This window comes from Anomaloglossus baeobatrachus, chromosome 8 (genome assembly GCF_048569485.1).
Source record: "Anomaloglossus baeobatrachus isolate aAnoBae1 chromosome 8, aAnoBae1.hap1, whole genome shotgun sequence".
Classification (NCBI taxonomy): Eukaryota; Metazoa; Chordata; class Amphibia; order Anura; family Aromobatidae; genus Anomaloglossus; species Anomaloglossus baeobatrachus.
This window is the reverse complement of record NC_134360.1, coordinates 89,560,032-89,576,455: the sequence shown is the minus strand read 5'-3', so window position 1 is coordinate 89,576,455 and position 16,424 is coordinate 89,560,032. Positions and strand designations below refer to the sequence as shown.

General features: G+C 47.4%; 1 protein-coding gene across 1 annotated transcript in view; it reads right to left on the bottom strand.

The window, feature by feature from the left end:
• LOC142249912 (cytochrome P450 2D14-like) overlaps window positions 1-15,281 on the bottom strand; it is a 180,606-nt gene extending 165,325 nt beyond the window's left edge. Inside the window, exons 1-2 of the mRNA XM_075321889.1 lie at window positions 14,972-15,281; window positions 2,037-2,208 (exon numbers count right to left, since the gene is read on the bottom strand). Coding sequence (XP_075178004.1) covers window positions 2,037-2,208; window positions 14,972-15,166 — 367 coding nt within the window. The 5' untranslated portion in view covers window positions 15,167-15,281. The remainder of the gene's footprint in view (window positions 1-2,036; window positions 2,209-14,971) is intronic.
• Window positions 15,282-16,424: the final 1,143 nt, after the last annotated feature.

The window sequence follows — 16,424 nt, the reverse complement described above, 5'->3', positions numbered from 1 at the left end:
CGATGGCGGGTGCGCAGCATGGGGGATGTAGCACGATGGGGAGTGCGCAGCATGGGGGATGTAGCACGATGGGGGATGTAGCACCATAGGGGATGTAGCACCATGGGGGATGGAGCACGATGGGGGGTGCGCAGCATGGGGGATGGAGCAATATGGGGGGTGCGCAGCATGGGGGATGGAGCATGATGGTGGGTGCACAGCATGGGGGATGGAGCATGATGGTGGGTGCACAGCATGGGGGATGGAGCACGATGGGGGATGGAGCACGATGGGGGGTGCACAGCATGGGGGATGGAGGACGATGGGGGGTGCAGCATGGGGGATGGACCACGATGGGGGGTGCACACCTCCACCCAAAACACACACACACCGCCACACACGCACCGCACAACACACCACACACACACTGGGAACCACAAACACTGCCCTACACAGACACCCACACACACACAGACAACGCCGCACACACACAACATCCAACACACAAACACCGCGGCACACACAAATATATGCACATACCGCACAACACACACATTGCACAAAACATACCTCCCCCCAAAACACACACACACGCACCCCACAGCCACACCCACACAAACCGTGCAACACACACAGCACCACACCCACGCAACGCTACAGACACACAGTGCTCCACAAACAACGCAACACACACAACGCAACACACAAACAACACCGCTCTCACCCCCCCCCCCGCACACCCAGACAACACCCAGAACATTTACAGCGCCCTACACAAACACTTGGCAACTACACACAACAACATCTATATATATATATATATATATATATACTGTATATATATAACAAAAATCATGCATTAACTACACAATACGTAAATTCTAGAATACCCGATGCGTAGAATCGGGCCACCTTCTAGTATATATATATATACATACTCCCTCTGTATAAAATCCTAAGCTGGGAATGTAGCATCCATTTTAGTGCAATTTAGAAAATCCGAGAGAACAACAGATCTCACAGCTCAGTAATAGAGACAGAAGACTAAAGCCTAAGAAATTTGACAAATTATTGTTTTTAAAAAACACAATATAAGGTTTCCCAAATCATACATTTAACTGCTTTGGTCCGAAACAAACAATTTTTTTATTTACACATGTTTTCTAGTCAAATTTTACATCCATACATACCAAACTAATACATCATCCTGTTGTAGGTGTTAGTTTTTCAGTCGTGTACATACAGTACCTGGCATTTCTTATTTTGTCATTCTTGGGATGGGTCGAATATTAAAAAAAAAAAGTAAACATTTTTCTCCAAGTCTGTTTTGCATACCTGTTTACTAGTCCAGTTTGACAACCGTACACAAACTACACTATGACTCTGTGTACGCCAGAAACTCTTAAGTCTGTAACCAATGGTGATAACATTTTTTTAATACCCTTTTAATGGATTTCTAATAAGGAAGAAGCAAAACATTTGTATTTTTAGTGGTTGTGCCATCAACTCCTTTTTTTTCCATTGAACCAAACCTAAACTATGGCCTACTGATTCATCAAGACTGGAGATTGTCTTGGAGGTTTTGATGAGGTGGCATGGGTGAGTCAGACACTCCTTATTCATGAAAGCTTCTCCTATACTTTGCAATGTAAAACACGTACAGCAAACTGATTACACATTGATGACATCCATGTGCTGTACGTGTTTTTCCTGGACCCATAGACTTGTAATGGCCCTTGTCATTCTTGCTGCCGGAAAAATCCCAATCTCAGTGTGGTTTGCACGGGCACACAAAGTGAATGCATAAACAAGGACATGTGACTAGTACCATAGATTATAATGGGTACGTGTGGTACATGTGAAAAAACGAATACCTACGCACGTGCAACACGGACATCTTATTGACGTAACAGGGGTTTAACAGAAGATCATAGAGGCCAATAGCAACAATAAACTACACTGTAGAAACAACTACTGTCACTTAGCATAACCAAGGTTTTCATTCAGTCTTTGCTTGTAACAGCTGAATAATCGTATTAATGATAGTAGTATATTACCTTTGGTGTCTCCAGCATATCCTATATGTTCAAAGAGAGGGAATCGGGGACGATCTGCTATGTCTTCAGACCTTTGGATCAGAGCTTCCTTATGCACTTCATATCCATTAAGAATCACCATTTTTTTCCAGAAGTACTGCACACTAAATATATTCCCAAACTCTTTCCTCAGCTGTTAAAAACAAATACATTTTGTATTAATGAAGGAAACAACTTTTCAGTAAAATAAATTCCCACTCTAAGGCCATCTCAATGCATTAGATCTCTATATGCAAATTAATAGCCGGTACCAGTCACTGTAACTTTAAATGCTTCTTTAGTAAAAAATAATGTTCCATAATTTACAAAATCTTCAATATACAAAGGAATTATACATCCCCATTCTCACCAATGTGAATTTAGTCTTGTTCGAAGTGGTGTAGCCAACTCCATGTTAACAGAGATAGCAGAAACGCTGCATTATGTATCAACTGTCTGCACCTACACCGACATTTTGCAGACCTCCCCTTTCTCAAGCAATACAATGTTACAAACTTCATTATAAAAACTATACCACGTGATATTATTCCATTTTTTGTAACCTTTTTAAGAATTGTACTTCATTTTGTATATTAAATCTAAAATTTTATACATTGGTTCCTTGAGGTTCTAAACGTATCCAAAAACCTGAAGAGGGTGAGAATACCTTGGTTGTGCTACCTGTTATCCTGTGTATGCCAGAGTGCAAGAAGAGTACCTACCAGATGCTGGGTGTCATGCTAGTGTAAGTGGTCGAGCCCTGCAATGTAAAGTGTATGGTTATGTAGAGTGCAATGTGTTAGTTATTGTTAAATGTGTGTGTTGCTATGTTGGGCTGCTAGTTGGGTGCAGGTTCCAGATACAGTAGAGAGGGACTGTTACCAAAGGTGCCACCTAGTGGTTGGGCTGAGATAGTGGCAGGATGGAACAAACCGGGTTAAAGGGGTAGTGACATGTGTAAAGAGGACGTTTGGGAGGTCGCAAGGTGAGCTAGTCTAGAATAGGGTTCAAGTGTGAGAAGACATGGTCTCGGTGCTAGGGCCAGTAATGGACCCCTGAGGTAACCTCAAGAGATGCAGAGCCTATTATGGCTAACCCCAACAGGCTTAGAGAGTTGTCCGGCTAGAGAGCCGCTGGGGCCTAGAATTACGTGAAGATGAACGAAGTCAAGGGAAAGGAGACACAGACCCCAAAGCTTGATGATAATATATATGTGTCATGGGTGTGTCACACTTAACAGACAGTTCTGTGGTGTCTAGCTGTAGAAGTGTAGCGTCCCTGACTATATCAGGGTGCTACAGGGATTTGTCTCCTGCACCCAACCCCCATGGTTCCAGGTTCCCAATAACCGGTGTCACACCATCAGCACTACAAATCCCAACCACACCTCATATCAAACCTGTCAGACACACCAGTGGGATGGTCAAGATGGAGTAGGGCCACCCACCTAGGGGTCAGGAAGACTGGTGGGAGGGAAGTTACAGTCAGTTTTTGAGTCAGCTCTCAAACTGAGAGGGAGTTCAGTACTAGCCCTCAAAGAGTGAGAAGCTAGGATTTGTAGCTCCCGGGGAGCGAGACCAAGGTTGGGTCGCAGACGGTGGTCCGGGACCACAGGAGTTGGGGACCGGTGGCAGTGACATTGGAAAGGGTGCGACGGACATAGTCTAGGAGGACTGTCGGCATCAGAACCCCAAAAGAACTCACCGGTACCGAGCACGGCGGGGTACAGGACCCTAGGTTGGGAGCAGGTTTATCCATCCTGATAATTAACCTGGGAGGGAGAGTATCTTCATGAACTTCCCTAGGAACTCAGAGATTGAAGGCATCAGCACAATGAGGGGGATAGGGTTCTCCATATAAAACAGCCCATCTGAAATCCCAAGTACCAGCAATCAAGAGCACAGCTGCCCTACACACAGGTAGCGAGGCCCCAACAGCTTCATGCCAAGGGGCCACAACAGACAACTAAAATTGTGCACGGAGGCAAGGTCCGGACTATCAAGTGACACCGGTGGGAGCGGACACCTGGACGGGCTCTCCTGTAATAATTGGATGCATAGAGACTTTGGTTTATCTTCAGTGTGAGTGTCTGCTTTATAATCCTCATCCTGCACCACGACTACCCAAAGCGAGTACTCTGTTTCCCTGCACCCTGCGCTCCCCAGCATCCACTATCCACCCCAGAGGCTGGGTCTTTCCCTAACTGCGGGGGGAGCCAGCACTACCTATGAATAGCATGCAAGAAATAAAAAGTGCTGTGACGTGGCAGGGGTGGCTCAAATTATTGATCAATTGTTTGCGAAAAATCTCATTTTGCATTATAGTACTGTAGGAATGAATTTGTGAATTTTACACTTTTTATTTGTTGCATGCCATTCATAGGCAGTGCTGGCTCCCCCCTCTCTGTAATGATTTATTGGTTTGGTGGCTGACCCCCACTATGGCGTGCATGCTTAGTGTGGTTTGCAAATTCCTTCTGTTACTATCATAACTAATGTTGGTGGCTGTTCACACTTAACCACCTCACCCTGTTCCACAGGCATCATTAATTAAGCACCGTTACTTGGGCCTGCTGGTCTGACACTGTGAGGGCCAGTTTTGACATTGTGCTGGTGTGTGTGGCCTTGCTGCATATGCTGGCACCTGGACTACGTTTCTTCGCAGTTGTCTTTGCAACATGGGAGCGGTTCTGAGATGTCACAGGTATATGTGTTGCTTTTATATGGTTCTGGTTATTAAAATATTTAGGAGGCCGTATGGCACAAGGGTAAATTATACAATATAGAGTAGGACCTATTGAGAATTGCCATGACGTGGCCGGGGTGGCTCAAATTATTGATGAATTGTTTGCGAAAAATCTCATTTTGCATTATAGTACATTAGGAATGAATTTGTGAATTTTACACTTTTTATTTGTTGCATGCCATTCATAGGCAGTGCTGGCTCCTCCCTCTCTATAATGTCTCATTCCCCCTTGGTATTTGCTGGTGATATAGTTAAAAACCTATACAAGACATGGATGCAAGCAGTTGGCTTGTATTCATCTGAAGAAACATTGTTGTTTGTTACTGTACCTCGCCCTGAATCATCCTGGAGATAAGTTGTTCATATGTTTTCCCCTGTGTGTGCTCCCTGTGTCTTCTTTACTGCTTAGTGGGGTTGACTAAGAACTCATCCCATCCATTCCCTACCTAGGGCCAAGCTCTAGGGTTAGTCAGCGTCAGGTATCTTGCTCGGGACATAGGTGTGGAACCTATTTAGGTGGCAGGGGACCTGGAGGCCAGCAGAAGGTTTGGTCCGGGGTCACCACCTCCATTTCCCTAGACTCAGGGTTTCCCTTACCTGTCTCTGTACGCATGGTACTTCCCCATGCCTAGTGTGACATCAAGATACCGGAGAGGGACAGGTTACAAGGAACAGGTCTCAGTGTAGTACCTCACACTGAGAATGGAAACAAAGGAAGGTCATGTGTGTGGCCCCTGCAGCAGTCGAACTGCTCGGATCCGGGGTGGTCGTGATCAAGGGAAGTTGGTGTTCAAAGCAAGTTGGTGGCAGAAGTAGGATTGATCCTGACAATGTCTTTCACCATATGGCAGTAAGAAGTAGCATAGTTAAGATAGAAACAAAATATTGAAATGATATAGGGATAAGAGCTAACAAACATGGTATAACAATAATCATGTAGTATAAGAAAATAAAGTACACCGGCCAATTGTTTACAATTATGGCAAAGATAAACCAAGGAAAAAAATTGTGAAAAAATACCCTGCTGTAACTAAATAAAAGCATAGTGCATATAAACATAGGGTACTTAGTAAACACTGTTTTTGATCAAAAAAAGCATAAAGCTATCCCACCAACGCCAAGGTGTACCCAGTTGGGATAGTACCTACACTCTCTAATATTAAAACCTTACCATGGGTCCAGCTCGCTGGACATTTCATTCTGTGAATCCCCCTGACTGTGTGTGTCCTGTTGGGACCCGGTCGCTCTCAGCCCTTAGCCACATTGAGGCCTATTTTAGACCCATGGTAAGGTTTTAATATTAGAGAGTGTAGGTACTATCCCAACTGGGTACACCTTGGCGTTGGTGGGATAGCTTTATGCTTTTTTTGATCAAAAACAGTGTTTACTAAGTACCCTATGTTTATATGCACTATGCTTTTATTTAGTTACAGCAGGGTATTTTTTCACAATTTTTTTCCTTGGTTTCTCTTTGTCTCATGGCCAGTGTGAACATGGTCTCACAAGTACCATGTATACCATCTCATACTCCGGCTCACTTTTTTGTTTTTATGTAGTTTTTTTGTATTCAGTACAAACAGGGAGTGGCCCCCTTCTCAGCGAGCTGGACATTTCATTCTGTGAATCCCCCTGACTGTGTGTGTCCTGTTGGGACCCGGTCGCTCTCAGCCCTTAGCCACATTGAGGCCTATTTTAGACCCATGGTAAGGTTTTAATATTAGAGAGTGTAGGTACTATCCCAACTGGGTACACCTTGGCGTTGGTGGGATAGCTTTATGCTTTTTTTGATCAAAAACAGTGTTTACTAAGTACCCTATGTTTATATGCACTATGCTTTTATTTAGTTACAGCAGGGTATTTTTTCACAATTTTTTTCCTTGGTTTCTCTTTGTCTCATGGCCAGTGTGAACATGGTCTCACAAGTACCATGTATACCATCTCATACTCCGGCTCACTTTTTTGTTTTTATGTAGTTTTTTTGTATTCAGTACAAACAGGGAGTGGCCCCCTTCTCAGCGAGCTGGACATTTCATTCTGTGAATCCCCCTGACTGTGTGTGTCCTGTTGGGACCCGGTCGCTCTCAGCCCTTAGCCACATTGAGGCCTATTTTAGACCCATGGTAAGGTTTTAATATTAGAGAGTGTAGGTACTATCCCAACTGGGTACACCTTGGCGTTGGTGGGATAGCTTTTTGCTTTTTTTGATCAAAAACAGTGTTTACTAAGTACCCTATGTTTATATGCACTATGCTTTTATTTAGTTACAGCAGGGTATTTTTTCACAATTTTTTTCCTTGGTTTCTCTTTGTCTCATGGCCAGTGTGAACATGGTCTCACAAGTACCATGTATACCATCTCATACTCCGGCTCACTTTTTTGTTTTTAATTATGGCAAAGATGTTGGAGACATCATATTTAAATGGTGTTGAAAGGAGCCAGATTGTGATGAGGGATACATTCCAGGAAGGCATATATGAAGCCAGAAGTAGCGTCACCTTGCCTCGATGTCCTCTGTGAAGCTCAACCAAAAGTAATGACTGTCTGTGTATGACATTGTATCGGCTATGAGAGCCCAAGGAGAGCCTTGTGCACAGAATGATGCGGTATATTGGATAAGATGGCATAGTAGTAGAAGAGTGAAATAAGTCAATATGGAAGGGAGGAACATAGTGTGAAGGTAGAGGGTCAATATAAGAGGTGAAATTATAAGCCTCTGGGAGCTACAGGGAACTGCATCCTGTCCCCCAGGGTGCAGGGCCTACCTACCATGGTTCCAGGTTCCCATCAACAGTGTAACTAACACCCGGACAACAAATCCCAAACACACCTCACACCAGACCTGTACAGACACACCTGGTGGATTGGTGAGGTTGGAGCAGGGCCGCCCACCTAGGGGTCAGGCAGACTGGTGGGAGGGGAGACAAGGAGTTGAGAGTTAGCCCTCAAAGAGTGAGGAGCTAGGGAGTTGGAGCTCACAGGGAGATGATAGGTTGGGTCACAGACGGTGGTCCGGGACCACAGGAGTCAGAGACCCAGTCGCAGGGTATTGGAAGAGGTGTAACAGACTTAGTTGTGGAAAACGGTCGGCACCAGAAGTCCAGTAACCGGACCGGTACTGAACACGGTGGGGTACAGGTCCCTAGATCAGGGAGTAGCTTCACGCAACCTTATAATTAACCTGTGGAGGATAGTTTCTTTATGAACTTTCCCCAAGAGTTCAGTGATTGAAGGCATCAGCACAACGTGGGGGATAGGGTTCTCCAAACTACACAACCCACTAAAATCCCAAGTGCCAGCCATCAAGAGCACAGCTGCCATACACACGGGTAGCGGGGCCCCGAAAGCTTCAAGCCGAGGAGCCACAACGGTCAATCAATTTGTGCACGGAGGCAGGGCTCCGGACTTACCAAGTGACACTGGTGGGAGCAGGACCTGGACGGGCTCCCCCCGTAGAGACTGTGGAGCCTAGAGACTTTGGTTTACCATCTGTGTGTTTATTCCACCTAATCCAGCACCACGACTACCGCAGTGAGTAATCTAACCCCTGCACCCTGCTTTTCAAGGCAAAGCCACCCGTTTACCAAATCCCCACTGTCCGGGGCCTTCCCTACCTGCGGAGGGACTGACGAGCATTCATCCCCTGTAAATACTCCCTTTACATTTGAGTGGCCACAAGCCCCCGGGTCTGGAGACCCTCAAGCCACACAAACCCCAGATCCGAGCAGTTCAACTGCTGCAGGGGCGGCACACACACTCACTCACTCAGGAACCCCATCTTTCTTTAGCGTGCCATGACATGGAAAGCAAGAACCTCATCCATGGCTCCTGCCCCGAGACACATTGCATGTAGTGATTAGCAGAATGAGAAAAAAGGGAAGAATGAGTTAATTAAATGAATGTAAGTTTCTACACTGCAGAAAAGAGGAGGATTCACTGACCAATCACATCAGCGTCCTCTCCTCAGTAACTGGATATATCACAAACACAGAGTGAAAGTTAGGACACAGCCCTGACCTCCAAAGGGGCGGACAAGTCCTGCGAGATCTGGGAACGGTTGGAGCTATGCAAATATTGCAGTACACTTTTACATACTTGGACCTGAAATGTGAAGCCAATAAATGTTTCTCTCCTATGATTTGAGTGTTCGGCATTAGGCCAGATTGCCTTCATAATAATCCATGAACCGAGTACAAGAATAACCAACCCCAGCCTGCACTTACAGCAATGAGACAGTTCACAAACATAAAAACGTATACACATATGCCATAAACAATTTGTGACTGTATATCACGTCACTATTATTTTCAACTGCTAATCAGTCACCATGGTGAAGCCACTTAGGCAGCCTGTTATTTGTAGAAGACATTTTTTCCACCCACCTTTGAAATAATGTAAAACATCTGTTTTGGGGATATTGTCTGTGACGCCACCCACGGTTGTGGTGATTGTGTGGACACCACCGCTGCTCTGGACGGGAATCCCGGGAGCGGTGACAGGGAGCAGCTTTGGTTGTTAATCCTCCCCTCCGTGGGTAGGGGGTTGGTTGTCCCGGGGCCCGTTGATGGGGCAGGAATGGATGACAGGCGGGTTGTGGGGCCTGATGAGGTGCAGGGTCGCAGGGGCAGCGCTGTGCCGCACGGCACGGAGGTACTCACTCAGCCCAATGATGATGACACAGTTCACGGTAAACAAGCGGCTGGATGGACGGGTCCCTCGGACGGCTGCAGTGTTGTTGCTCCCTGCAGGTTAGCGGTGACTGTCTTTTCCCTGCACCTACCCTGTCTTTACGGTTTCGATGGTTTCCCACCGGTAACCCGCTCCCCGACTTGGATATGGGACGGAGGAGCCCCTTTTGCCCGCAGGCGCTGGCCCTGAGAAATGGTTGCCTTGGCAGTGGCGGTGTCTCTCTCACTGGGTTGGACTGTTGCCTTCTATCGGGACTTGACTGTTTGGAAACCCGGAGGTCCCCTTCACTAACGGATTCGGCAACTTCACGGCGACTCCTAGCCTTGCCGGGGTCTGAAAGGCCCCTGCCACTGGTGCTGGCTTCTCTTTGTGTACTGGTCCGGTACCGCCGGGCCACCACCCGTCCGCGGTCCTTACGGTAGACTCCAATCGGCCACTCCTGCAGACGGTCACCACCGTCTGCCAACCTTGCTGTCTCACCCGGGCCACACACCCGGACGCTCTTCAGACTGTTTGTTTGCTCTAGTACCACTTCACTTCCTCACTCCTCCAACTCCTGAACTAATCTGACTCTTTTCCCTCCTCCAGGACTGTGAACTCCTTGGTGGGTGGAGACCAACCGCCTGGCTCCACCCCCTGGTGTGGACATCAGCCCCTGGAGGAAGGCAACAAGGTTTTTGTGTCTGACCTTGATGTGCCTGCAGGGAGTGTGGGGTGTGTTGGTGTTGTTCTCTGTGGCCCCTGGCCTGTCCAGGGCGACACAAGAGCAATAGGCAGAGAAGTGTGAAAAGTCAGTAGGATAAATAAATTAGGAAGTCTAGTATTTTAGTACAGATGGGTTCACCTTCACGCCACTCCAGCGTTTTTGTTTTTTTTACTTCACCGCTGGAGTGGGGCTTTAAATCCAAGTGCCCTGCCCCCTATATTATACTCACTCTCCGAGGCTTTCATCTGTTTTCACCTCAGCTCCTGATGGTCTCAGGCAGTTTGTGTCCTGCCATAAATGCGGAAAGTCTAACTGATGACCTTACCTGCTGTACCTCCCTAACCCAGTAACCCCTAACCCAACTTCTTAACCTAAAATAAAACACAAGACTGCGTGACACTCTATGTAAAAAGGCCACAACAGCCCCGTTTATTATCACCAAAATAATCAATAACACTTTATCCATCAGCATAGTAATAATTCTATAAAAACATAGCCATAAAACATAACCACCAGCAAAGGAAGGGGGGTAATTGAAGAGTACCGTTGTTCATGATTGCAACATCAGCTCCACCATGTGCCCTTAGCCGCGCCCCACCGACTCGAGAACACCCAGCCGAGTGTTGCCCAACCACTGCCCACATTAACATGTCCCGCTGTGACACAGCACAGAAGGGACCCACCTTAACCCCCATACCATTGCACCACCAGGGGTAACCTATTCCTGCACTGAGTTTCCCCCCGCTCTTTCGCAATCCACCGACTTCAAATACCCCCCTCCTTTCCGCCACAGTGAGCACGTATGACACCTTGTACGTGCGAGTACCGCCATCAAAGACCAACCAGGGCCGACACCACAGTCCCATTAACCAATACCTGAATGACTACACCAGTCGGACTAAACCGAACCGCATTATACCTCAACGTTCACCAAAGATTCCAAAGCTCCCCTGTCTCCTAACCATCCTCCCTCTAGTAACCGGCCGCACATAAAACCTGTACCCAGCTGGCTCCCAGCCTCTGCCCAACGTACAGCCTGCGTGACCAGTCCCCAACGAGAAGCATGAGATGCTGGCCCCATCCTGAATGAATTGGATGCAAACTCTACCTCATTGAGATCGCCACACTGCAGGCACCACCGAAAATGCAGACAAACTGATAATTGAACAAAGCCAACCTGTCTTGATGTAACCAACAGGGCCCACATGGGTTCCCTTAACCTCAGCTACCTCTTATGAAAACATGCTCTGTCAACCAACAAAGATGTCCCCAAAAGAAGTGACCCTCTACAATTGACCACACGAGCACAAACACCCATAGCACCAATCCTAATATACCCTACTTAATGACCATACTAATCTCAAACCATTAAAACATCCTAATAACCCTGGGGCCACCAACTGAAGCCCATCGAGGCAAATGGAACCCTTTAATATTACCACTGAGCAGAACTTCCATCGTCCAAAAGAGGGTCCAAAACGTCTAAAATAACAGGAAACCTCACCGTTCGAGTACTGCCCAACAACCTGAACAACAAATCAGACCTGGCGTGCAATTTGCGGCCAGTCAATAACCCCGGTCAATTGTACGCTGTAAAAGCAGCCCCGAATCCCAAACTAACAGCTGACGCCACCCCATTGAACTGAATAAGTCTCGACCTACGCCTAGAGATTGCCGCTGTCGAGCAAACCCGTGGAATACTCATAAAACCACAAGAAGGCGATAAGTCTTGTTGTGCGGCCCCAAAGGATTCTGACCTTTGCTAATTGAACACCGTAATAGCAGCCCCAATTTGCCACCGCTTTACCTCGCCTCAATAAAGTCCAGACACCTACCTCACAATTCCTTACTGAGAAAACTGAACCAGACCTCTCACGGAACCTTGGATCATGAAAAGGCCAAACACCAACCACATCCCCATGACTCATCTTTGAACAACTGCATCCAACACCAAATTCCCTTCGCTGGCAGCCGCCAGTCATGCCTACCACCATACGATCGTCAATCCAAACTAGTTGAAGAAAAACCTGTGCCTGTTAAACGGCGCAGCCTTATTAAACACGACTTCCTCCCAATTCACCTGGGCCATACAAATGGCGAAACAGTCAGTACATCAACCTGGCATACAGGGCCCGACGTGCACAAGGTTCGATAACCCAACGCAGGCTAAATTGCCACGCCATGACTTGTGCTGATTTGGCAAACTGACCCCCCCAAAACAATACACACGTTGTGTCTTGAGTAGAGTATGGCTCATGGTATAGAACTCAAAATTAAAACCAAGACTGCCAATACCAATCCACGAGGACTCATGCATCAGCAACACCCAGTGGTCCGAATAACCAATGCAGTACTGGAAAAACTGATCCCCTCCCACTATGGGGTACTCAAAAAGAGGGAACAATCCAAACATGCCAGATATTGAGAGGAGCCAAGATACCCAGCTACAACCATACCCTGTGGTTCTAGAAACTGACCCGAAAGCTCAGAATTGAACCCGCAATGACCGTCGAAACCCCGGTCTTTGTGAAATGATCTCCTTCCACCCCCATGGCCGAACTTTGTAAAGTACAGAAACCGAAACCGCAGTCTGCAGTCCATTTATGCTCACCCATCTACCTTCAAAAGGCCATGGTAAATTCCTGCAAGTGCATGTGCCAATCGGTGAAAATCCACATGTATCACGTGACCACGTGCATGTTCAGCTCCAGTGTCTGCCGCTGCCCGGATTCCCTGCACCGACCCTGCGCGGCCTAGCAGGCCGCACTTTCGGGTTCAACGCCCGGTCACATGACTGCACCGCCGGGCCATCTCACCATGGCGTCCGGACGTCGGGGCCATGTGAATTATGACGCCAGACCACGTGACCACGCTCCAGCTCATGTGGCCGCACCGCTCACATCACCATGCTGACCCTGCGCCACAAACAGAGGAGGTAGGAGGCCGGTGACGTCACTCACCCCCCTCGTCGCTGAACTCTCCACGGCGTTGCTTTCCTCCGACGTCCTTGATGCCGTTGTCGCCCCGGGTCCTGTTGTCGTCGCAGGAGGGGTCCTGCTGGGCTCTGGATCCTGCGGGGTCCTGGAACTCTTCAACCATCCTGGAGGCAACAGGAGCCTTGTCATCTCAACTTCCCAATCATCCACGGTCCACCGCTGCCATGTCCTCTGGAACCAGCGCTGCCCACGCCGCAGCCGACATCCTGCAGGACAGGGGCCTCGATTACGGACGTCTTCCAGGTACCGAATGACCAGCCCCCCTATAGCTCTGTCGTATATATACTACCCCACACTGACCTCCCCTGACCAATCATATGTCTCTACATATCCTATAACCCCACCTTTCGGTTTACCCGCCCAAGTGTTTGTTATACCCTCTGGCCTAGCATCCCTCCTAGTCATGTCGCCCTTCCTTGAGCCATGTTGGGGCAGCAGTTCGGGCTGTCTTTAACTCCAGTGTTTCATGCAGTGTACTGGAGGACACTCTTCAATAAATCTCTGTGAGAGTCTCACTCTGGCCTCTTTCTGGATCTCATAGACTTGTATTGAGTGCTTGTGGCTTCCAGCCAGTCAGAAGTTACCATCACAAGATGGTGCCATGGGACCGGTGCGAATCTGAAAAAAGATGATAACGCCAGAGGGTCTAGGAGCAAGGAACTTAGGTTTAAAGCACTACTTCAGCACAGAAAAAAAAACAGTAGAAGTTGTGTTTTACAGAGTTATGCCGGCGTCAAACGGTACGATCTATCGTGCGATTGCACGAGCGATCGTACTCGCCCCTGTCGTTTGTGCGTCACAGGCAATTCGTTGCCCGTGGCGTACAAAGTCGTTAAACCCCCGTCACACGCACTTACCTCCCTGACGACGTTGCTGTGGGCAGCGAACATCCTCTTCCTCAAGGGGGAGGGATGTTCGGCGTCACAGCGATGTCACACAGCGGGCGGCGAATAGAAGCAGAGGGGCGGAGATGAGCGGGACGTAACATCCCGCCCACGTCCTTCCTTCCACATTGCCGGCGGGACACAGGTAAGCTGTGTTCGCCGTTCCCAGGGTGTCACACGGAGCGATGTTTGCTGCCTCGGGAACGCCGAACAACCGGCGCGCAGAAGGAGGACCGACATTTTGAAAATGAACGACGTGTCAACGAGCAACGATATTTTTGCTCGTTCACATTCGTTCAGAGGTGTCACACGGTACGATATGTCAAACGATGCCGGATGTGCGTCACTAATGACATGACCCCGACGGCATATCGCCTGATATATCATACCGTGTGACGCCGGTATTATTCCGATTTCAGCCAACCTTGAGTAAATGAAATAGCAAGGCTTGCTGTTTCCAGAATTCAGAACTCAGCTGTTTTTATAACTCCATCTCCAGAGATCAGAGCTGGATGGAGTTATTCGTGTCCTAGCCTTCATGTGGGAATAACCCTTTAACTTGTTTTCTGTGAATTTCATTGAGGGCTCGAATTCCTAATTCTACAAATTCCATATATTCCCATAACATTTTAGCAAATTCATGTATAATTTTAATTGACGCTAAAACTACTTGATGGTTACATATGGGCAAACATAGCGTCGTCGACTATGTCTGATAGAGTATCGTAAATTATGGTTTTTCTCAAGGATGATTTTCTCAAGCTTCTCATTTTGGCATGTGTCATGTATTATAGGCATACAGAACTTTTCTTTTCCTTTTTACTCTTATGCATGCAGAGAAGTCTGTAGGTTACGTGTCTGCCCAGTAATATCACATACAGTAATATACACATACTGTACCTGGTGAAACGTTTTTGGTGGATTTCTGTAGTCTACCTGGAGAAAGTTACCAAGAAATGGAAGACCTTTAGGACCTGGAGGAAACTGTGATCCATTCTTTCGGCTCTTCACAAAGTCCAAGAAGAAAATGCAAACAATGAGTAGAACGCCCAATAAAAATACATTGGAAAACAATAGGGAGATAAACTCCGCCATCCCCTCTCTGTGCTATTAGATCCGACTAGTACACTACTATACACTACACTAGTGTATAAATGTCAGATGTTTCTTATGAAATCAAAGTGCAAGTCTGCTTGGACTTGACAAAGCAGTAAACAGCCTCCTCAATACACGCCCTCCACTGCTATCTAAACGCCCACAGGTCCACTTATTAAAGTCGTATTAAAGGTAAATGCTCAATGTCTCCAGCATTGCACAGTGTAAGCACACACAAAATCCAATGCATGCAGTGCATCTATTAACCCCACAGGAGAGGCTCATGTTGTGCTTTCAGGACACAATACTTTTTTATCATCACTTTTTATGAGCCAAGTTTTATTATTTTTTTCATAGCGAAAGCTGTAAGAGAGCTTGTGTTTAGCATGACATCTCTATGAGGGATACTTCTGTCTTCATAAATTATACCCACTTAATTACTATATCTAGAAATAATGACAAGACAACTTCCATTGGACGAATGGCCACAGCTTTATTTAACAAGTATATATATATATCTTTCCCGCGGCTCAACATGCCGCCCCTTTAATTAAAACCATAACTGATATATATATATACACATTCCAAACACCACAAACCAAACACCGATAGGTCCGTCCCAGAAGCAGCCAATTCTTCCTATCCCCTGGCCGTATCCTAAAACCAGCCCAAGGGACCACCTCGGCCGTGACCAAAACCGACCCGAGGTGTGAGAGGTCTTAACGTTCCATCGTTCAATACCCCTCCCCCGAACCTGCAGGACCTACGCCCACAAGTTCCCAATTTCTTACGAAGCCACTACCCCTGAGTGACTTCGTACCACCAACCGAGTATCGGTACTCCCAGCCTCTGACAACGGACCTATCCCCCCGCCACCGATTGGCCACGTGACCCCTTACATGGCCCGGGCCCTCCACACCCCCACTGCGTGCTCCAAACCTTCCCACAAACCGAGCATCCACAGATCCAAACCAATATCAGTGAGATGATCTCTGTCCTGCCGCAAATATTGATCCGACGACTCCTCTAAGTCCCTGTGCCGCACGACAAAGCCTCCATTCCACGCCACAAACAGGCCACTCGCCCTGTTCAACTTGCTACGCGCCCTGTTAATCCGCTAGACTGACCTGGCAAAACGCCAACTCATCCGAGCCACGATATCTGACCAGACGATAACAATACCCGGAAACTCTCACCACACTAGCCAAAGGTCCAACTTAATTTTCCGCTTCAAATCTCTGGCTGCCCGCACTCTCAA